Source organism: Fusarium falciforme, chromosome 2 (genome assembly GCF_026873545.1).
Source record: "Fusarium falciforme chromosome 2, complete sequence".
Taxonomy (NCBI): Eukaryota; Fungi; Ascomycota; class Sordariomycetes; order Hypocreales; family Nectriaceae; genus Fusarium; species Fusarium falciforme.
In genome coordinates, this window is record NC_070545.1 from 2,400,090 (window position 1) to 2,420,702 (window position 20,613).

Here is a 20,613-nt window from a genome sequence, read left to right on the forward strand (position 1 = left end):
GCCATCGAGTTTGCCGTTCCGTCATGCACGGGCCACACGATCCAGGGGTCCTTATGCTTTTGTGGAAGCCTTTGTTTGGACTGTCAACGGTCCTGTTGGGGGCGATGAGCACGTGTGAATCTCCCTTCTAGGCCTGTGTGTAACCAACCCAAGGGCCCGCCGCCCACCACTGGTACGTACCCCCATTGGATCTGCCCGGGCAATCGAGGAAATGATAAAACCTCCCCAACAGCCGCTCTGTTTTCTTCTCCCATCACCGCCCATCGCCGACACTTGTTCTACGAGCCGCCTTCCTCGACGACTCTTGGTTAAGCTGGTGTTTGCTGGTGACCTTTTCCTAGACCTCTCGGGCCTCTCTCCTTCCTGAATTTGTCCTTGCGCAATCCGGTGCTTCAAGTTTGCCTTTCACCATGGATATGCTGTGAGTCTCCCCCTGATGCTTCTTGGCCACATGCGCCAACGCCTCCCACAAACATTCTCTGACCCCTTGCCTCGCAGAAACACGACTATGAAGTCGTTCAACCAGACGAACGACTACTTTGTTGTCCTCGAAGAGGTTTCAAAGTACAATGTCCAGCTCAATTTCCTCGAGAAGCTCTGGGCTGTATGTCGATCCGATTCCCTCTCGCCGCCGTGCGCCTAGACGAACGAGACTGACAATCTACTCAGGCCTGGTACCTTTGGATGCAGAACGACACCCTCGCGACCGGAATCATGAGCTTCGTCCTCCACGAGCTCGTCTACTTCGGCCGCTGCGTTCCTTACATGATCATGGACTTCATTCCTTTCTTCAACCGCTACAAGATCCAGTCTCAGAAGATTCCCACCCTGAAGGAACAATGGGACTGTGCCGCCATCGTCCTCGTTAGCCACTTTACCGCCGAGCTTCCTCAGATCTGGTTCTTCCACCCCATCGCCACCTACCTCGGCATGGACTACAACGTGCCCTTTCCTCCCGTCTGGAAGATGGCCTACCAGATCGCCATCTGCTTTATTATGGAGGATGCCTGGCACTACTGGTTCCACCGCGCCTTGCACTACGGCCCTCTTTACAAGGCCATCCACAAGATGCACCACACCTACTCCGCTCCCTTCGGTCTCGCCGCTGAGTACGCCTCCCCCATCGAAACCGCCCTCCTCGGTATTGGTGTCGTAGGCTGCCCCATCGTCCTCCTCAAGGTCACTGGCGAGCTTCACCTCTTCACCATGTACGTCTGGATCATCCTGCGACTCTTCCAGGCCATCGACGCCCACAGCGGCTACGACTTCCCCTGGAGCTTGCGCCACTTCCTCCCCTTCTGGGCTGGCGCTGAGCACCACGATCTTCACCACGAGAAGTTCATTGGCAACTACGCCTCTAGCTTCCGCTGGTGGGACTTCTGCCTGGACACCGAGGCCGGTGCCGAGGCCCACAAGCGCCGCCGCGAGAAGAAGCTGGCTGCCATCAAGGCCCAGAAGAAGGCTCAATAAGCGAGCTACAGAGGAAAACCTGGGAGGACGACACACTCTCGATTGCGGTGAATCGAGGCCGGCCGAGCCAGGAGCTTGACGAACTCAAAAGCAAGTGGAGGCTGTTGATCATGATGAAGATGTAGACCGTTTGCCCAGCGGGCACGCGTGGTCTGCGATTCGAGCATTCGCATGGCGTTTTGGGGATGTGGACTAAGAACGACTTTTTACGCTTGTATATACAGAAAATCATTATGCCCGGGAGAGGCTCTAGACTTATCTACTTAATAATCGACGTCGTTCGTTGAAATTGGACCAGTTTGACAGAACCTGATGTCATCATATCTCACATACCTAGGTGTCATGATATCCAATACAGTCTCATGAGAGCTCAGCAAGGCGTTACAATTCGTCAATGTCATGGACAATCTCCCCATTATTCCGCCTACCTCTACACTATATGTACAAACCTCGCCGTTGTTTCATCGTACATACGCCATCCATCATTTACTCTTTGGCGTACAGCAGTCCCCTGCAGCACCAGCAGCCCGGTCAGCCAGCCCTCGGATCGCGCAGCTCTGCCCCTCCGCCTCGACCGCCGCCTCGGGCACTGGCTCCGGGGGCAGCTCACCTAGCTGTGCGGCGAGAGTGTCACACTGGGCGGCCATGTCGATATCCTTGTCTGAGAGGCCGGCTGGGTTGTGGGTCGTCCAGCGGACAAAGGTGGTGTTGTAGACCTGGTTGATGGTTAGAGAGTGAATGAGAGAACGAGATTAGGAGGGATATTCACATTAGACCACTCTGGGTGGTGGTTTTTAATCTTGCATTGGAGTGCCACACCTGTCATGAAGTCCTGACGTCGAGTTAGTCGGTTTGTTGATATTTTCACAACCTCAAAACTACTTCTGCAAATTCCATACACAAAACCACTCAACAGTATTGAGATGTTTACCAACTCACCCACGTCTTTGCAAAAGTCTTAAACTTGAACTGCCTCTCCAGCGCCGCACCATCCTTGGCAAGCGTCCAGCGCCCGCCGTCGGATGTGAGCAGAGCCTTGAGGGCTGGCGTGACGCTCGCGGCGTCGGTGCCGGCAGAGAATCGTGGCTGGGCCATGGTTGAAGCTTGACGGAGGAGACCGGGGAGACGGGTCGAGGGACGGAGAAGGGGCATCCTGGGGGAGGAGATGTGTTGCTGGCGGCGATGGAGAATATCGGGGTAGGCTGAGAGAAGGTTGAGTGAATGAGAGGTGGAAGAGGAGTGAGAGGCGAAGATTGAAAATACATTATGCACTGGAGGCTGTGGGTGGCGGGTCATGTACCGTCTAACATCTCCGCTTCATTCATGGATCTTGGGCTATCTTTCACGGCGTATGTGTAGATTATGGCCAAATCTCGAGAGATGCACTAGGCAGTTTGCAATAAGAGCCTAGTAGTGTTTGATTCCTATTTCGTGTTGTTTATAGACATCCGAGAACAGGTGCTGTATCTCTACTAAGGTACGTGGGGTGGGCCGGGTTATGAGAGGGTAAGGTACGGAGTTGATAGCTGTGGTCCTCGTGCTGGCAGGTTTCCTACCGCCTCTCTCGGCTTTGGACTTTACTGTATACTCTGTTGAGGGGATTTTAAGCCTGAATGGGTGTCACGTCCTACGTAATGCAGAGGACTATCCTCTCATGACCATTTCGGTGTTGGATGACTTACACAACTACAATCCGAGGTTGACGAGAGACAAGCTACGGAAGTTTGAGCCTCGGAAATTATCCAAGCTAATTTAGCGTATTCATACCCAATCCCTTTTCAAAGACATTATCATTTATCTCGGACAACAGACCTGAGGCCTGGAGATGGGCGCCGTTCAAGGGTCCGGAAAGCTCGGGAGGAGCTCCGAGATCATTGGCCGAACCAAGCGAGGCGCTGGGCTTCGCTGGTCCAAGGCCTCGTGCGGACTGGGGATGGCTGCAGGAAAGATTCCATCTTGGACATGAAGGCGTGCTTGCTTGGTGAAGCTCTGGGCATGGATGTTGTTGACCGAGTTTGGCCCGCGCCAAGCAAGCAGTCTGTCCACATGGTTACTGTAGCAGTTTGAACACTCAACGCCAGAGGAGAATGTAGCAAGCTGAATCATCACGTGTGATGTCGGAGGTGGAATGAATGTGTCTTGGTTGATGGTTCGCATGCCTGCAGTACGTAGTAAAGAGTTCAGAGCTTGCTTGTTCAGGGCTGGTGTGAGGCTTCACTCACGAGGTCACATTGCTGTAGATGGCGCGTCCAGAACTCTGAGAAGATCCCAATTCACACAACAATGAATTACAACGTCAACACCATTCACAATTGTTGCGACGATCAGCCAAGGGCTTCCACATCGGGCATTCAGGGTTTCGTCCGCGTGAGTCCGTGGGCTCTGCAAGCTGGTGTCGGGAAATGTGGCCCGAGCTCCTTCTTCCCCCCCACCATCGCTCCTTCTTGGCGCTGGGCACGGCCCATTTAGATGATTTCACCCGCCTTCGCTGCTGACAAACCCTTTTCCCTGCTGCATCTACACCACTCCCCCTCCCCTCCTCATCAGTCAGCTTCCCATTTTGCGATTGCGAGAGCTCGACTCGTCTTGCGCGCCTGTTGTTGCGCGCCGCCAAACTTCATCAGCAAAGAAGAAGAAAAAAAAAGTCGGTGCCTGGTAAAGGCAAGAGGTGTCGGTTTTTATTGCTCTTCTGGAACTAGCGTGTTGGTCTGCTACAAGTTTTCATTCAGTCTGTCGCTCAATCAATCAACCAGGCATCAGCGCCTGAAGCAACGCGTCTTTGTCGCTCCCCTCAGGTTGAAGCTTCACTAGAGCTCGCGGCTTCGCCTTGGAGACGAGAAGAAGCTACAATCTTAGTGGCCCCTGGGGTTTTCTCAACAACTTGCCGCCTCGGTCATCATCGCATCACCACTCTTCTCAAGAAAGAGATTGATTCCTGGCAACGGCTCTCAGCTCCGCGTACAGCAGTAACGGAGACGGCACCATCATTCAGCCTAGCAAGCTACTGTACGTGCAGCAGTACTGTACAAGCGATAACCTCCACCACCTAGGGCGGAGAGAAGCCCCATCCATCATCGACGGAGCCTGTCGACTGTCGCATCCCTCCATCCCCGGCCCAGCCACGCCATTTTCCGCCTGGATCACCCTCCTCTACGCATCCAGGTTACATAATCCCTCTTCGAACGTATCACCAGTCGCCGGCCTTCTCCCTCTTCGTCAGCGTCTTGCCCGCCCCTCGTAGTAATAATCATCGCGCCCACGCCGCCGCCCACGCCCACTTCCTGAATGCTGAGTCAGACTCTCTTCCCCCAGAGCTCAAGCATGCAGAACTCCTCAGCCAACGGCGCCAGTACTCAAGGTCAGTCAAGACAACTTCTTTTTCTTTTTTTGTCTCTGTCTCTGTCGCTTCGCTTGATACTCAGGCGCGTCCTGGTCCCTCGCTGTACACTCCTCCCTTCGTTGCACCCACCACCCATCGTCATCTGTCCATCGCGACACTCATACAGCACCTTGCATCTTCCACTTGACATCATCCCTGTCGCGCCCTAGCGCATGTCAATAGTAGACCTGGGAGAGCTTCATCTGTCATCTCCTGTGCATTCTGCTCCTCATCGCCGGCGTCGGCCTCGCGCTTCCACCGATTTCCGATCCGCTTGCCCCTGGGCGCATTGGCTAACACCAGCACCCCTCTCCAGAGCAGCATCTGCGCGCACAGCTCGAACTCCTCAAGAATCACGACGCGACGTCACCTTCGTCGGCACCTCCTGGCGCTCGCGACCTCAGGAACCCGCCGCTGCAGCCTGCTCCTGCGCGGCCATCGAATGGATTCGACCACCTGGCCGCTCCTCAAGACGCTGTTCGGGCTATAGCCGCTAAAGGCGAGGCTGAAGCTCACATTCATCCTGAGCTCCGCGCCCGACCCAACCACGCGCCAACCGCAAACATGATGCCCATTGCGCCCCCGTCTGGACATAGTCCAGGGGCTACTGCTGGTCCTTCTGCCGCACCCATTGCTCCCGCGCCGCAGATCCCTGGCCCGATAGACGAGATGCCAGGCGATGGCCGCAAGGCGAAGCGGGAGTTGTCCCAGTCAAAGCGCGCAGCCCAAAACCGAGCCGCTCAAGTAAGTGGAACGAATCGCGAGCTGTAGATCCGCCGTACTAATTAGGTTTGTTCAGAGAGCTTTCCGACAGCGCAAGGAGGGATACATCAAGAAGCTCGAGCAACAAGTTCGCGACTACATGGAGATGGAACAGTCCTTCAAAACTATGCAGTCAGAGAATTACGCCCTTCGCGAATATGTCATCCACCTGCAATCGCGACTGCTGGATGTTCACGGCGAATTCCCCCCACCTCCACCTAATGTCAACCTTCAACCGGCGCCACCAACTTCGGGACCCGCGCCGAGCGTTCCTGAGGCGGCACCTAGTAATCCTGCCGTGGGAACACCTCTCGAGGCCGTCGCGCAGGCCGTGGCCGGCCTTGCGGCTCAGGAGCAGATGGCTGAGCGACAACAGTACGCCGGTAATCAATTCAAGCCTGAACCCGCCGCCGAGGACACGCGGACAGCGGAGGAGATCAACAGACAACTACAACAACCTGAGGAGCCTGCACAACAACCCGCGGCTTGACCGCAAATGATATCCATCTGACTGTTGGAAGACGTTATTTTTATCACGGCGTTGAGGATGCGATTGTGGTGACCAATGTTATGTTATATAGGAGAGCGGCGTTTCGGCTCCTTTGATGCTATTACAACCAAGTCCCCCATGTACGGAGTTTCCGTACGGAGCCTACAAATCTCGCGGTAATGTTATCCGTGCCGTTTCTACCCTTTACTGGTCTTGAGGAATCTGCATGATTCCAACAGGATCGGGGTGCTCACCGGCTGGGCTGGCCGAGCTGATATTGGAACAAGTGGGAGGTGATTGCAGAAGGGCGTATTGTGTTTCTGTTTTCAAGACTTTCAGACAGTGCTTGCAATAAATCACCCAAGTTAGGGTTAAGCTGAGCCAGAGCTTTTGAAAGACATTGTTCCATGATTAACGCAACCTGAAGCTAATAAGTTGACAACCTGATCTACCGTACATGAACCAACCCGCTTTTGACTCCATGCCCTCATCAACACTGCCGAATCTACACGTACGAGTTGCCCATGTCGTGTTCCTAGGAGAGTCAGTGGTGATTCGGGTCGAGCTTGGTTGGTCAGACGTACCTTGATATATTCCGCCCCCTTTTCTTGATACTCCTCCCTTGAGATCTTGGCCGTCTTCCATGCTGAGCTTCCCGCCCAGCCAGCAGCGCCCTTCCAGGCATCCAGCAAGGCATCCTCAGCACGACGCACAGTCAGCGGGGCGTCAGCGGGCAAGAGGGCGCGCAGACCATCGCGCACGCGGTCATCAAAGTTGCGGAACAGGGTGTTGCCGCCAGTGAGGAAAACGTCACGGAGGAAGTCATCACGGTTGGGCACACCGCCGAGACGCTGGTTGAGGATGTCGCCGGCGATCTCGACGATGCCTGATTGGTCGACACCGGCGATGGAAGGGCGGAAGACGACCTCGGGGACACGGATACGCTCGACGTTGAGGTGGATCTGGTTGAGCTCGGCCTGAGAGGCAGGGTCGAAGGGGCGGGGACCGCGGGCGAAGGCGTGGAGGAGAGACTTGGACCAGTCGGACTGTGCCTCATGGGTGTGCTCATAGTCAAAGTCTGGATCATACCGGAGGAGGTCCTGCTCGAGGGACTTGAGGGTCGAGTGAAGGTCCTCCTCCTCCTGCTCGTCATCGCTGTTGTCACCCACAGCGATCTGACGATATACGCCCCAATCATCATCGTTGGCGCCAAAGTTATCATCGTCACCTCCGCGCCGTCGCTTCTTGGTCGGGTTGTCGGAGGCCAGGTTGGCGATGCTCTTCATGCGGATCTGCGACGCAAGGGACTTGCGGTTTCCAAGATCCTGCTTAAGGCGCTCCCGTTCCTTCATCTTCTGGAGCGTGTCGGCGCGCCTCTGCCGCTTCTCGTCGAGCCAGCTCTCGAGGTCGTTCTGGCGTCGCTCCTGGTCTAGACGCTCCTCCTCGGCGACGCGCGCCTTCTCGGCCTCCTTTTCAGCCTTGGCGCGAGCTCGAGCTTCGTGGTTGGACTTTAGCAGACGCTGCTGGCGCTTCTGCTTGATCTGAGCCTCGTCGAGCTGGTCGTCAGGGATGTCGAGGAGGTCAAAGTTGGGCTGCTCCTGTTCCTCCTCAGGGTCACCACCAACATCCTTGGTCCGGGCCTTCTTGATGGCCTTTTCCAACTCCTTCATGATCTTCTCCAGGTGTGCCTCATCCTTGATGTCGTTGCTGTCCAGAAGGCGACGGGTCTCCTTCTTGGTCTGGTCCGTGATGCGCCTCTGGAGGTCCTTGTAATATTCCAAATCTTGCTCCTTCTTCATCAGCTTTTCCAGGCGCATCTTGGCAGCCTGCTCTTGGAGTCTCCGTCCACTCTCCTTCTTGCGCTCTGCTATCCGGGCCAGCTCCTCCTCGCTCTTCTGAACAATCACCTCTTCAGTGTAAGGATATTGGATGACAATATCGCGGTCTTCTAGACCTGTCCAGTCAAGGTACCCCTTGAGCTCGTTGTCGTAATCCTGGGAGACGTAGCCGTGATCGCGAAGCATGTGCTCTGCTTGTGAGACATTCAGCTTGCCAGCAAAGGCCGGGTATTTTAGTCGGATGAGTTTGAGAAGGTATTCGGCATTGTGATAGCCTCCCCAGTTGAGCCGTGTCGCCTGGCCGAGCAAAGCCTTGGAGTTGTAGACTGGAATTACGTGGGTCGAGGTGTACGATGATGAGACCACTAGACCGGTCTTGCCCTTGTTGTGTCGATACGAGAAGAGAGAATCGATTCCATACGCCAGTGAAGGTGCGCCGTAGCATTCGAAGATGATTTCGGTCATGGCTTAAAGACGAAGGGTTAGCATGCGGCGCGCGCGACAGGCGATTCAACCTACATTTCCTCGAGTATGGCAAGTTTGCGACGGCTTCTGTCATGACGATGGGAACGTCAATACCGCCGTCCGCCTCGTTCATTCCGAGCTTGAGAAAGATGTAGTCCAGCACATGTTCCATCACGTCCCAGTTGCTGACGATTCCGGTGCCGGCCTCGAAGGCGCCTCGAATGTGTCCTCGCGCGGTCGTGTCGGCGTAGCAGTCGGAGCCAGCAAAGGAAAACGTCTTGCCCAGCTTTCGGTCGCGATACTTGGCCATGATGGGAGGGATGCTGAATCTCGGCTTCGAATCGAAGGACCAGCCGGCGCGCACGGCGGAGGATCCTGAACACCCTGTGTTAGCTCCTGGCTCATCGCACACCCTCGCGCAGGAGGCTCACCATTATCGATGACGATGGCCGCGCTGCCGGGATTTTGCAGCGCGCGCCTCCGTCCATCGCTCTGAGGCTCGATGTAGTTCTCGAAGCGCGTCTCCTTGACGGGGAAGATCTTGGCGGGAGGATACGTTTTCGGCTCGGGCGCCTTGATGGCAGGCTCGTCGATGGCAGAGGGCGCCATGGTTGTGGAAGTCTATGGCGGATTACAAGAGGGGGTTGGAAACCATGATGGGGAGAGAAAAGAAATGGGGTTATTCGACACGGATTAAATTCGGTGGCCAATTGGTGTAAGCTTGCGAGATGTTGGAGCTTGGAGAGAAGCAAGGCAAGGTAAAGGGTGCGAGGCTGCAAGGCTGATGAGGGACGTGACATGCCACAACTCGGGATCCACTAACTTAACGCGATCAACGCCACGGTTCAGGGCAACCAGCGACGTTAACGAGAGTGTTCGAGGCAAGTTTTAAGGAATAGGATGTTATTTATCCCGCCATTCAAGTTAAGTATCACCAACAATAAGATATTTGACGGGATTCGTATCGATATCTATCCTTCTGCCATGTAGTTGCACCAGTTGATAGGCGCAGCGTCCCGTCTCCAAGTATCACCAGGTTTCAGTCGGTAACCTCTGGTATCTCGCCTATCATCGCCAGGGTGGATATGCCCTTCCGTGGACAACAATGACCATCTGGTCGTGCAGGTAGACTCTCAGGTCTATTCTCTTATCATGACTTCGTTCATTCGTTCAAAACGGCATCCATGGTAAACACCAACCGCCGTATGTCTAACAACCCTCACTCAAGTCTCAGTTAGGAGGCTTCAAGTTATCCGTAGCTGCCAAATAGTGAGAAAAATCCTTTGTAGATTGAAAGAAGGGAATGCCTACCCTCAAGATGAAATAGAACATTAGACTGGTAGTTCTTAAACATTTGAGCTACCAGCTCCACGTTCATGTTTTGGATGTTGATGTCCTATGGGTATTCGTCAGCCCGTAACGTTGCAGTCAAAGGGGTTGTCAATTCTACCTGAAGGCTCTTGTTCATAACAACGACAGCTTCATTGAGCTTCTCCTGCAAGCCATTAGCGCCCTCACATTCCGAGCCTGAATCCGCCACCACGTACCACATTGGTGATGATGCGGGACAAGAGGAGGTTCTGTTGATGCTCATGTGGGCTCTCCTGTAGTTACTCGTAAGTCCAGAGTCATAATTATATATGCATTTCGAAACAGCTAATGTAGAAGCCTTACCATTTTTGCAAATTGTGTATTCTACAAGTGTTGATGTCTTGACCGAGTATGATACCGTGGGGCCCTTGTTTACTTCGTCCTCCTCGGCCATTCGTCTTAGTGTAACTTCTCCCCATCAACACCCTGACCGATTTCAGGAAGGCGGTGAAACGCGGCAGAACCTGGAGGTCCGACCAGCTCGTGAGCTATCACGCCTGGCGTAGTTCAACGCCGACACGCAGTATTCTTGCCATTCAATACTCAGCAGCATTCCAACTTTTAATCAAGTTCTATCGCAATCTCATCGAACATCATCCGTCAGGAATAAGCGAAAATGGCCGCCCCTACCGAGGCGCAGATCGCTCATCAGCAGCTCATCGAGAAGCTCGATATCCATTCTACCCACAAGAAGTTTCGCAGCTCAACCTGGAAGCCGAACCAGCGTCGAAACAAGAACCTGAAGGCCATCGTCGGCGATGCCTCACGACGGGAAGCTTCAGCGATGGGCACGCCCATGGATGTTAGCGGCAACGCGACACCGGCCGACGATGGCCTCTCGACCAGCGGCACCTCAACACCTGCCACCGAGAACGGCAAAGAACCCCCGAACCTCGCCCAGGCGTCGCGCAGCCTTTCGAAGCTCGTCCTCGAGAAGAGCCTCAAGCCCACGGGTGGCCCTGTCTCGGCTCCCACTGCTACGTACACAAACATCGAGTCAGCGCCATCTCTGGCGCACAACAAACACTACTGTGATGTGACGGGATTGCCAGCGCCCTACCTTGACCCCAAGACGCGACTGAGGTATCACAACAAGGAGATCTTTGGTCTCATCAGATCTCTACCTCAGGGTGCTGCAGAGCAATTCCTCGAGGCCCGTGGTGCTCACACGGTTCTGAAATGAGCGTGGGCTTTTGACGTTATACATCTAATTAAAGCGATGATTTCTACATAATCCAAGAGAAGGCGAATGAATGGGAGCTCTGCAAGGAACTACGAGGCACATACACACTACGCAAAGGACAGCTAGAGACACACGAGTGTCGGACCAACAAAGTCAAGCCCCAACTATGCACCCAAGGCCTCTCGGCCAAGGGATGGCAATTGACGCTCCGGCTTAATCGTGATCGCGGTTGCTCTCCGCCTAGGTCGACAGACTACCGAGAACGTATGGGGAAGAGACGTGTCTCAGTTGCCAGGGCAAAGAACGCCGCTGGCCGTCGCGGCAGGCTGTACAGAAAGGAGGGATGCAAGGGCAGCTCCATCTGTTGTGTTGATTGATGATTCCATCCAGGGTGAAGCAGTTCAGACATAATAGAACATGTGTTGAGTCTTGCTTGCAGAGCCTCCATTATCACCGTAGTCCTTACCGTGAAGAGATCCCCTATGCGGCTAATCATATCGGAATCGCCGCGGGATCAAATGAGGTGGTCGTGTGCGCCATGATCATTTCGAGAATGTGAGAATGCAAGGTGAAGAAGCAAAGTCTCGTAAAACTCGCAGCGAAATTTCAACTGAAGCCCGCACCCACCCACCTCGGCCACGGCAGCCAATCGCCACCCTCCTGTTCCAGGGGGCCACATCTCCCCTAGCCCACTTGGGCAGGGCCCTGTCCATCAGCATTTGAGCCCCAAACGCTCAGAGGACTTTACGCGCCCCTGGAACCTAGGGAAGGGAAGGGACCTCTGGTGGGTGGCTGCTGCGTGTCCTTGAGGGCGGCGAGAGCTGAGAAAGGCAGGAACCACGTGTAGCAAAAGCGAAACATCGACCTCGGTGTAATCTTGCATCCAGCTTCGCCCTGCAACCAATTCCTCTTCTCGCAACAAGTCCAGTCTCGCGCAGTTATTTCCGATCGTCACTATCCCCCAGTCTTTGCCTCCATCCATATTTTGACCAGCAAAGCTATACCAAACCAAACCAAACCGCCCAACATGTCGATGTGGATGTCGGACAGCCAAAGTACGTCTGTGCCTGCCTGTGCCTGCGCGCGCCCTCACGACCATCTTCCTAATCGGTCCCTGAGTTGCATTGGATCGCCGCGCATGGACAAGCCGAGGAGAACCAGCAATGCTAACGGTTGTCACTAGAAATTGGAGTTGTCTTCTGCTCTGGCGGTAGGTATGCGCTCGCACAGAGCTTCGGCGCATAGTGAGCCATGATGGCTGACGACTTGTCATGCAGGAGGCTTCTTCCTCATCGGAGGTGTGATGCTATTCTTTGATAGAGCCATGTGAGTCGCATCCAGTCTTCCCGAATGCCCGTCATCCTGTTGCTAACGATGCTGACTGCTTACAGGCTTGCTATGGGAAATGTACGACTCCCTCCCTTTCCTCGAACCCCTCGAACCAACGAGCGATGCAAGAACCCGAAGCTAACATGTCCTTCGCACGAATAGATCCTTTTCCTCATCGGCTTGACAATCATCATCGGACCTCAAAAGACACTCCTCTTCTTTGCTCGAAAGCAAAAGGCTAAGGGCACCGCAGCCTTCTTCCTCGGCTTGATCCTTATTCTCATGAGATGGACCTTTATCGGCTTCCTCGTCGAGGCGTACGGCATAATCATCCTTTTTGGAGACTTCCTCGGTACGATTGCTAGCTTCGCGCGTGGCCTTCCCGTCGTAGGGCCCTATATCGGAATGCTCGTCGACAGGATTGGTCTTGGTCGACGCAACGCCGAGCTTCCTGTCTAGGTGGTTTAAGTCGGTTCTTCTAGGGAACACAGACTTGTGACGAGACGAGTTCATGTTCAAGAGGCCCAGGAGCTTGTGGGGAGTCGCATTGATTTGGTAGAGTGCCAGAGGCGGAGTTCAGGGAGGAGCATATTGGCTTGGAATCCCGGCATCGGCGTTTATGAAAGGAATATGTCACGAGTACATTGGGACGGACAAAAGCACTGTATATTACCTTGTCTGCTTGAACCGGCGCAGCAGTTTGGCGTAACAGCGAATACAGTCAGTTGGACATTTCAGTTCACCATGCTGAACAAGACTTGTATGGGAAGATTTGGAGGGCACTTGGATTGCCTATATGCAGAATCGTTGTAGAAACAAATTCGTTTGGACGATCCCTGGCCAAACAAAGAAAATGTCCTCCTCGCCGGTCGACGCTCGGGCTCACCGCCCAGTGCTTTAAAACAGAAGCCCTCCTCTCAACACCAGCTCGTCACAGCTGCGATGCCTATCCGGGCCGCGGGTAGACAGCGTTCTTGGCGCTCCCTAAGGGGATCCCATCCCGTACTCGCGAATATCTAGTAACCCTGGCCGATGAGGTAATCGGCGAGGGCCTCGACGGTGCTGGTGGCGTTGCCAGCAACCTGGGCCTCGCCGTGGTGGCCGACGACGATGGCCTGAGTGGTCTTGGCAACTGCGACGCCGAGGCGGCCCTGTTGGAGTCAGATGTTAGCATATGCGGTGAGGGATGACTATGGAGAGAGCTCTCGTGGGGCTCGGTATCCGTACCGCTCGGGCGTAGAGACTTCGGCCCTCGACTCGGGTCAAGACGTATCGCTCGCCGCCGATGTACAGACCCTCACCAAAGGCCTTGTCGATGGCGGCCTTGTCTTCGCTGACAATGGAGGAGATGGCCTTCATCTCCTCGGGCTTGAGCTGTAGGTGGGAAGAGTCAGTACGGACTCGGGCAAAGACGGCGTATAGACGATCAGAGGACCGCCCAGCTGTAGGACGAGGTTCTGTACCTGAAAGTCGGGGGAGTGGGCCCAGGCACTGTCGCCAGCAACGCTGATGATGGCGCCCTTGTCGATATGACCGGTGGCGACGAGGCTGTTGTGTTGATAGAGGTCAGCATCGACTCGGTACTCGGTCGGGATCAAGACGGCTGGAGGCCTCGGTCATGACTGAGGATTAGGTGTAGGATTACCTAGTGTCGACGTATGCTATATCGGCGAGACAGCCATCACGTCAGCTTTCTTGAAAACCTCAAAATGTGCAGTTCAAGGTGGGGTTGTCCAGAGGCGGTGATGAGGGAACCAGACGATGGAGGGGGAGGGGGAGGGGAAAAGGTGGGATGGGGGATGATGACTGACCTTGCCACGACATGGTGATGGAAGAGGACTGAAGAGAGCAAAAAGAAGAAGAGGCTATAGGCGGGGATGCTGAAAAGTACAAGGAAGACGACGGGAGGCCCAAGATCGGAGGAGGTTCAAGTTGCGGCGCGAGGTTTTGAAGGTTTGGAGGTTTGGCGGGGGAGGTCGAGTTGGGGCCTTTGGCCGGCCGACGACTGGACTGGATGTTGTGATTCTCTGGAGCTTTCCATTTGCCCCTCCACTCCAGGCTCCGTCCGTCCCCGCCAAAAAATTGTTACTGACTGAGCTGCTGCTGCTTCTGCTGCTGCCCAGCCAGCAGCCCAGCAAGGGCGTCCTCTGCAGCGAGGCAAGGTATTTTTGGGCCGTGAAGATGATGACCCCCCGCCAATGGGTAGATCTACCAGGAAATGCGGTGTAGGAGCGGTGTCGGTCAATGTACCGTCGACTTGCTGCGACTCAACGGTTCCCAAGCCAGCCGGCATGATCAGCACGCCTTGCTTCATGTCACGCATTTTGCATGTTGCCATTGTCGAAGCTGGGCTTGTGCTTGTGTGACGTCTGATCCAGGCACGCATTGTTTACTCAGCTTTTTTTTTTCTACTCTGCTTGGATGCTTTACATTGGACATCCTTTGCGAGGCCATGCGTTGCGGCACACACAAAGTAAGCTTACTCTGAAGCTCGTGATGGACAACAAACAGACAACCTTCATTTCATCGTTCGACGTCACTGGGAGGGGCTACAGCTTGGTGTTGGCGCCAGAGGCACGGGAAGCTCGTACGGGCCGCGGGTACAGACGGAAACATCCGCCAGGAGTTCAAGGCTAGAATTCTAATAGCATCGCGTTGTGCCAAGGACGTTATGTTGAGCTTCGAGTCAGAAGAAACTTGAGAGAAAAATAAGGCCGAATCTGACGAGAACATTACGATGATGTGACACTCTCAATACTCTCAACATGCGCCTCTGTTTCGTCGTTCGGCGAAACAACGATTGTGGCGGCTTGTTTCCAATAATGGCGACAATTCTTGACAGAGAAAAGCAACTTGGAAACAAAAGATGTGAGGATGGCAACCAACTCGTTGCCTGATCCCTAACAAGACTCCATCGCCTGACGTGTCCTGGCCGTTGTCAAATGAAGAGTCCATTCGGCAATACTACCGAACTTTAATCATAAGAGAGAAGCACTGGCTCTCCTCGGATGCCCGGTGGATGAGCACAGGCCGACTTTTCATTACCGCCTGAGTTTGCCGGTCCTCTTTGTCCCTGTGCAATATGCTCTCTACAATAATTATCGACAGGCTCGGCTCTTTAAAGTCGAACCAAGCACAACAGCCGCTTACTTAGACAACGAGGATCCTGGGATGTTTCACGTCTTAGATCGTCTGTTAAGAACAATAGCATTGCCGGTATTGCCCAGGAGCGGGTATTGGCCGGAGTGAAACAGATTGTTGCCCTGGCTTGGGTAACCTTCGCATCAACGGCGAGCGGTTCCGAGGCCCGACGCCTTGAATGCAACTCTGCTGAAGATCGCTCACGAGCCTCAGGGCTGCTCTCCCCCGGGTGAACGCCTCTGGCCCGTGTGAGCGAGGCCTGCCTTGAAGAAAGGACCCCTGGAAATTGGCAATCTGAGACGCGTCACAGAAATCCCGGTCGACTTGGTGGTGGGCAACATGAAACAGGGCAGACAGAGCCCCTGAGGTCCTTGGGTTGATGAGGGAGAGGCGAATGATGAACCTAGCGATCCAATGACGAACGACGGATGCGCTATTATTCCTGAGCTTCCCTTTTCGGGACCTTGGGGACTCACGAGGGCCTGGTCTGAGGGATAGCTTCAACTTGACCGTCAGCCCTATTCGAAGCGCTAGCCTGGTGATTGCTCCCCGTGTAAGTGAGATGAAGGACGGGTGCAGCTCTGGGCGAGGCCGGCGAGGCCGGTCTTACGAGCCGCGCGGGAGCAGCTTGACCATGTGCGCCACCTAAACTTCTAGAAGAACGGGAACCGCTTGTTCTACATAGCGCAGCATAACATATTGTTTTGTCCAGCCAAACCGTTGGAAACAACGGGGTCGTGTGTGCGGCCTGGCCCTGTGGCTGATCGGCAGAGGAAGAGCAGGTTTTCTGCGGCTGTTTTGGATCGGTGGTTTGCTTTTTACCCTGACACTAGTTCCTGCTAGTGACAGGGTGGGTTTGGGGGAGACATTTTGGCGCGCGTTCCTCCAATTTAAAATCAACCACCCGGTTGTCGCAGAAGAGACAGACAGAAGGTATTTTGACTACCGAACATGAGACCAAAGCTTTGTCCAGCGCCGCGTAGCCGCATGCATTTCATCACTGCGACGTGTGCGCCCCAGAATGGTTCCAGAACCTTTTGAGTTGTGATCCAATGCCAGCATTTGCCCTGTTGCGGTGTCCCTGTTGCGGTGTGAGGTCAAGTGCCGCCCATCGTCAGGACAGGGATCCACCGCGACCGAGCGAGCCGCCCACGCCCAGGCTTTGACAAGTCGCTGCGCTGCAACACCTGAAAGATTGTCGATGCGATTCGGCGTTACATCGAAGGGTCGACATGGGGCCTGGGGCTGTTCCGGGGGGGCGAGGGGGCTTATTAGACAGCGATGTGTCCCTGTTGCTACGTGCTACGCAGTAATAAGGCCATGGTCCATCTCGGGATGGCCGTTTGGCGGTTAGACGCAGCTGATTGATGCATGCGTATATCACGACGGATCATGTAGGCAGTCCGAAGCGCCGCTAAGTCATGAAACTCGGGGGCAGGCTCGCAGGCAGGCAATGTGACTGTGTAACGCTGTCTGCTGAAAAAACACACGACCGGCTTGACTCTTTTTTTGTCCATCCCTCCAGATTTCTGACACACGAGACAGACCGTGTTTACCCCCAGGTCCCACCTCGGGACGACAGGGCTCCCTCGTCGACAGCTTTGGCGCTTGGTTCGGACCACGTATGAACGGCCGACAGCGCAAGTAGCGCCAGTAACCAAAGAGTCCTCATGCGGTTAAAGGGCATTTTTTGGATCTAAATTCTGAAGAACCGCCTCATCAACCTCAAACGTGCGGGCGAGTTGCCGTCTGCTGGCCCGTTCACACAAGAGTTCTCCAGTATCAAAACGCAGCCCCAGGACTAACCCCCCCTTGGTCGCCTCCGTTTTTCCAAAACAGCACATCATATCTCGTTTGTCGGTTGACGAGCATGATAATAAGCTGACGTTGCGTCCGTCCATCCCATCTCTCCATCCATTCCTTCCAAAGCAAGCATCGCCCGCATAGGACTCATTTGCTCTCGGCAGCCAATCCGGGGATGGGCTCTTTCGACAACAAAATTGCTCTGCGCTTATTACAAACCATCCTTGCTCGCCGCATCGTCATCCAGGGACCCAGTTCCCTGCTTCTAGCCGGCCGTTTAACCGCATTAGTCCGGATTCTCATCTACAGCTTCATACAATAGGCTCCCGGCAAAGGCGGGGTGGTCCTTGTGAGACGGGGGGGCAACCTAACTAGACGTCTATATCACCGATACTGTCCCTTCTTGACGAGGATCCCGGGCCCCTGGGAACTTGGTCTTTTGGTGAACCATCTGCTGTATCAGACCCTGTCAATACATGGGATTGGCGGTCAAAACAGGACGGGACTCACACTCTTTACTCTACCCATACCCCCCGCTTCCTCTGCCTACCCAATTTATTCTCGACACTCCGCATCATCATCCCTCCCCGCCGCAAGATCGCGAGCGAGTGAGTGAGTGAGCGAAGCGATCTTCAGCCATGCCTACTACACTATCGAGAGCCGCCACTGTATCTGCTGCAGCCGGTCCCAGCCGACGCAGAGGAAGCTTCACGGCTGACCGAACAGACACCCACAACCTCTTTGACAGGCACGCTCTCGACAAGCGAGTTTCAAGAGACGACCTCTCCCTCGCCCTCAAGAGCTCCCGAAAGGCCAACAACGTAACCGCATTCCATGTTCCCATCCATGGCCGACCACCGTCTCCCGACACCAGCCCCCGGAGCTCGTCACTAACACGCATGACTATGGTGCGGACCTCGACGCCGGATTCCATAGGAGACTCTAGCGAAACCGGTGTTATTGCCATCGGCATGGCGATAGGAAGCCCAACGCAAGTAGGCGAGTTCACGCCGATCGCGGCGTGGAACCCGCAAAGAACCAACACCGCTGCAGCCGAGATACCAGAGCCCGCGCCTGAACCTGTCGACGACACGCAGCAAAAGACGCGGAAATGGGGGATATTTCGTTCAAAGTCGAAGCGAGCTGCCCGCCCGGCACAGCCTCAGCGATCCATGACGGACACGCCCAACGTATCTACAACGTCACTTGCCTCTGGAGGCGCGGCGCAAGACCAGAGAAAGATACCAAAGCACACGCCCATCGTCATACGGTCTCAGACAGAACCCGTACCGAATGAGCCAGAAGTACCACCGATACCAGCGGACTTGAAAACCCCGACAGACCTCAAGCCTTTGTCGCCAGGCAAACTCACAAAAGAGAAGCCAACAGGCATCGAGAGGAAACCCTCAAAAGAAGTGAAGAAGGAGTCGAGTTCATCAGGGGGTATAGGTCGCAAGATGTCATTGAGAGCCCTTCGTGGTGACTCGGCGAGGAGAAGAGCAGAAAAGGCGGCAGCGGCAGCTCCTCCTCCTCCATCACCTCCTCCAGTACCCCCCATGCCCCAACTTACGGCTTCTCTGCTTGATATCGAGATTCCCAGTATAAAGATGGAGCGATATAGCGTCATGTTTAACGGCGTGCTCCAAACGCAGGCCACGACCTCGTCCGCTTCATCGCTCCTTGCTCGGCGACATGCCACATTGGGCCGTCTCCAAACGATTGGTGATGGGGTTGCCGAGGGATACGACGATCACTCACGGCAACGGAGAGCAACTTCACCCCAGCCTTCACCGACCATGGTAGTAGGCGCAGACACATCGAAGCCGCTGCCTTCTCCTCGAAACCGAGCCCACACGTCCCCCGCTCTCATATCGCCCGTGCAAGCATCTTTCCAGGATGAGGTACAAGAAACCGCACAGGCACGAATCGTTCAGGTCTCAAAGCCGTCTCAGAACGCACCGAAACTCGTCTCCAAGTTCAGCGTACGCAGAGCAGGCTCTTCTCCAAACAGGCGGAATCTCACTCCTACTCGGGGGACATCACCTGTGCCGCTCGTCTCACCTACCGCTCGTTCGAAGGCGCCTTCTCCTTTCACGCCCGACACCTCTAGCCTTATCCTCGACTCTCCCGCGCATACAGACGACGAGGCTTCAGAAGCCCGTTTTGTACGGGGGCACCCTCAATTGTCACCCTCGGAACCTTCATGGCGCATGGTCTCCCCTCCAGCATCCATCACATCGTCCAGCCCCGAAACCTCTAAGAAGCTCTCTCCTCCGTCATCTCTAGCATCACCGGATACAATCACCGTCATCAGACCTCCAGAGAACAACCCTGAGGATGCCCTCCGCAACGCCGTCGAGATCTCCATCGCCCGCCAAATCAGCGTATCGCATCAGCAGCGCAAGATGCTCCATCCCCTGAAGAGCAACCCGAGCGTGAGGCGAAGAGGCGACAGTAACCCCATGGCACCAGCCGGAGCTTACATTCCCATCGAGAAGAACGAGCGCCTCGCCGAGACCAAGACAGCAACTCCGGTGCTTGTGCATCCTAGGGGGGAACTGGCCCACTCGCCAGATACATGGCAGATGCATCGGAAGAGTGAGAGGGTGATTCTCGAGGGACCTTGAAGAGCCACGCTATATTTCACACACAACGACACCTTTACCTTTTCTTCCCTATGTTGGACATTTTAGACCTCTTTATACTTCTTTTCACCCACATGTTTTTTTTTACAAAATACCCCTTTTTTCAAAAGCTCTGGCAGCAACCAACTCGCAGAGGCCTCACTGGCATGAGTCGACCTCTTGCATCCACCTCAGGGCAACCATCCCTCCAAAACAACGTTTTTCCCTTTGTCTTTTTTTTTAAAGAGCAAGCAAAACAGCAGCCTTGATGGCCAAGATTGGGATACCACGAGTTACGAGTTGCAGCAAGGCGCAGGAGAAGCATCGGATTGGCAGGACAGGGAGAGCGAAAAACTTGAACCCCCTGGAAGCAAGCATCTTGCTGGAGTTTTTGTCACAAAGGGGGGATGGGGTTTTTCTTAAGAACGGATTTTTTTTTATTCTTTTTTTTCTCAAGAACGGTTTTTTCTTCACTTTTGGTCGACACGTCTTTTTTTTTCAACTTCATCTCTGTGTCCGTTTGTTGGGACTATATAAAAGAAATACAAGGCACGATTCTCCCATCATTAGCAACTCTACCCGCCGAGGCTCCCACGCGTAGCTGATGTGACGTGATGAGATGATTTCCTCCCCTTGCCCCATATCAAAAAGTCTAGTTAAGCTGCTGTAACGAAACGACATGGCCCCGCGAACGAATGGTGGACGAAACGATTGGAAAGTATCTGCGCCGCACGAATAGGTAGGTAGTTAACCAATCT

At 54.6% G+C, this 20,613-nt stretch overlaps 9 protein-coding genes across 9 annotated transcripts; 5 read left to right on the forward strand and 4 right to left on the reverse strand.

Moving 5' to 3' along the window:
- Positions 1-410: 410 nt before the first annotated feature.
- On the forward strand, positions 411-1,470 carry NCS54_00269700 (Hypothetical protein; the record flags this gene model as incomplete). Its single annotated transcript, XM_053148290.1, has 3 exons — positions 411-421; positions 499-604; positions 670-1,470. 3 exons carry the CDS (start codon positions 411-413, stop codon positions 1,468-1,470), a joined length of 918 nt encoding a protein of 305 aa, XP_053004265.1.
- Positions 1,471-1,952: 482 nt separating this feature from the next.
- NCS54_00269800 (4a-hydroxytetrahydrobiopterin dehydratase) lies at positions 1,953-2,622 on the reverse strand (the record flags this gene model as incomplete). The annotated part of the gene is made up of 3 exons (XM_053148291.1): positions 1,953-2,186; positions 2,240-2,302; positions 2,410-2,622. 3 exons carry the CDS (start codon positions 2,620-2,622, stop codon positions 1,953-1,955), a joined length of 510 nt encoding a protein of 169 aa, XP_053004266.1.
- Positions 2,623-4,755: 2,133 nt separating this feature from the next.
- NCS54_00269900 (BZIP domain-containing protein) lies at positions 4,756-6,101 on the forward strand (the record flags this gene model as incomplete). Its single annotated transcript, XM_053148292.1, has 3 exons — positions 4,756-4,828; positions 5,166-5,593; positions 5,649-6,101. 3 exons carry the CDS (start codon positions 4,756-4,758, stop codon positions 6,099-6,101), a joined length of 954 nt encoding a protein of 317 aa, XP_053004267.1.
- Positions 6,102-6,606: 505 nt separating this feature from the next.
- NCS54_00270000 (Hypothetical protein) lies at positions 6,607-9,013 on the reverse strand (the record flags this gene model as incomplete). Its single annotated transcript, XM_053148293.1, has 4 exons — positions 6,607-6,636; positions 6,686-8,406; positions 8,459-8,779; positions 8,836-9,013. 4 exons carry the CDS (start codon positions 9,011-9,013, stop codon positions 6,607-6,609), a joined length of 2,250 nt encoding a protein of 749 aa, XP_053004268.1.
- A 621-nt stretch (positions 9,014-9,634) lies between these two features.
- NCS54_00270100 (DASH complex subunit DAD4) lies at positions 9,635-10,081 on the reverse strand (the record flags this gene model as incomplete). The annotated part of the gene is made up of 5 exons (XM_053148294.1): positions 9,635-9,663; positions 9,716-9,800; positions 9,855-9,899; positions 9,952-10,008; positions 10,079-10,081. The coding sequence occupies 5 exons, from the start codon at positions 10,079-10,081 to the stop codon at positions 9,635-9,637; spliced, it is 219 nt and encodes a 72-aa protein (XP_053004269.1).
- Positions 10,082-10,391: 310 nt separating this feature from the next.
- Positions 10,392-10,958, forward strand: NCS54_00270200 (YL1-C domain-containing protein; the record flags this gene model as incomplete). Its single annotated transcript, XM_053148295.1, has 1 exon — positions 10,392-10,958. One exon carries the CDS (start codon positions 10,392-10,394, stop codon positions 10,956-10,958), a length of 567 nt encoding a protein of 188 aa, XP_053004270.1.
- A 916-nt stretch (positions 10,959-11,874) lies between these two features.
- NCS54_00270300 (Hypothetical protein) lies at positions 11,875-12,746 on the forward strand (the record flags this gene model as incomplete). The annotated part of the gene is made up of 5 exons (XM_053148296.1): positions 11,875-12,013; positions 12,142-12,168; positions 12,236-12,284; positions 12,350-12,365; positions 12,450-12,746. The coding sequence occupies exons 1-5, from the start codon at positions 11,986-11,988 to the stop codon at positions 12,744-12,746; spliced, it is 417 nt and encodes a 138-aa protein (XP_053004271.1). The 5' UTR covers positions 11,875-11,985.
- A 557-nt stretch (positions 12,747-13,303) lies between these two features.
- Positions 13,304-14,369, reverse strand: NCS54_00270400 (Profilin; the record flags this gene model as incomplete). The annotated part of the gene is made up of 4 exons (XM_053148297.1): positions 14,099-14,369; positions 13,751-13,890; positions 13,515-13,661; positions 13,304-13,438 (listed from the first exon to the last, which is right to left on the reverse strand). Exons 1-4 carry the CDS (start codon positions 14,109-14,111, stop codon positions 13,304-13,306), a joined length of 435 nt encoding a protein of 144 aa, XP_053004272.1. The 5' UTR covers positions 14,112-14,369.
- Positions 14,370-17,869: 3,500 nt separating this feature from the next.
- Positions 17,870-19,858, forward strand: NCS54_00270500 (Hypothetical protein; the record flags this gene model as incomplete). The annotated part of the gene is made up of 1 exon (XM_053148298.1): positions 17,870-19,858. The coding sequence occupies one exon, from the start codon at positions 17,870-17,872 to the stop codon at positions 19,856-19,858; it is 1,989 nt and encodes a 662-aa protein (XP_053004273.1).
- Positions 19,859-20,613: the final 755 nt, after the last annotated feature.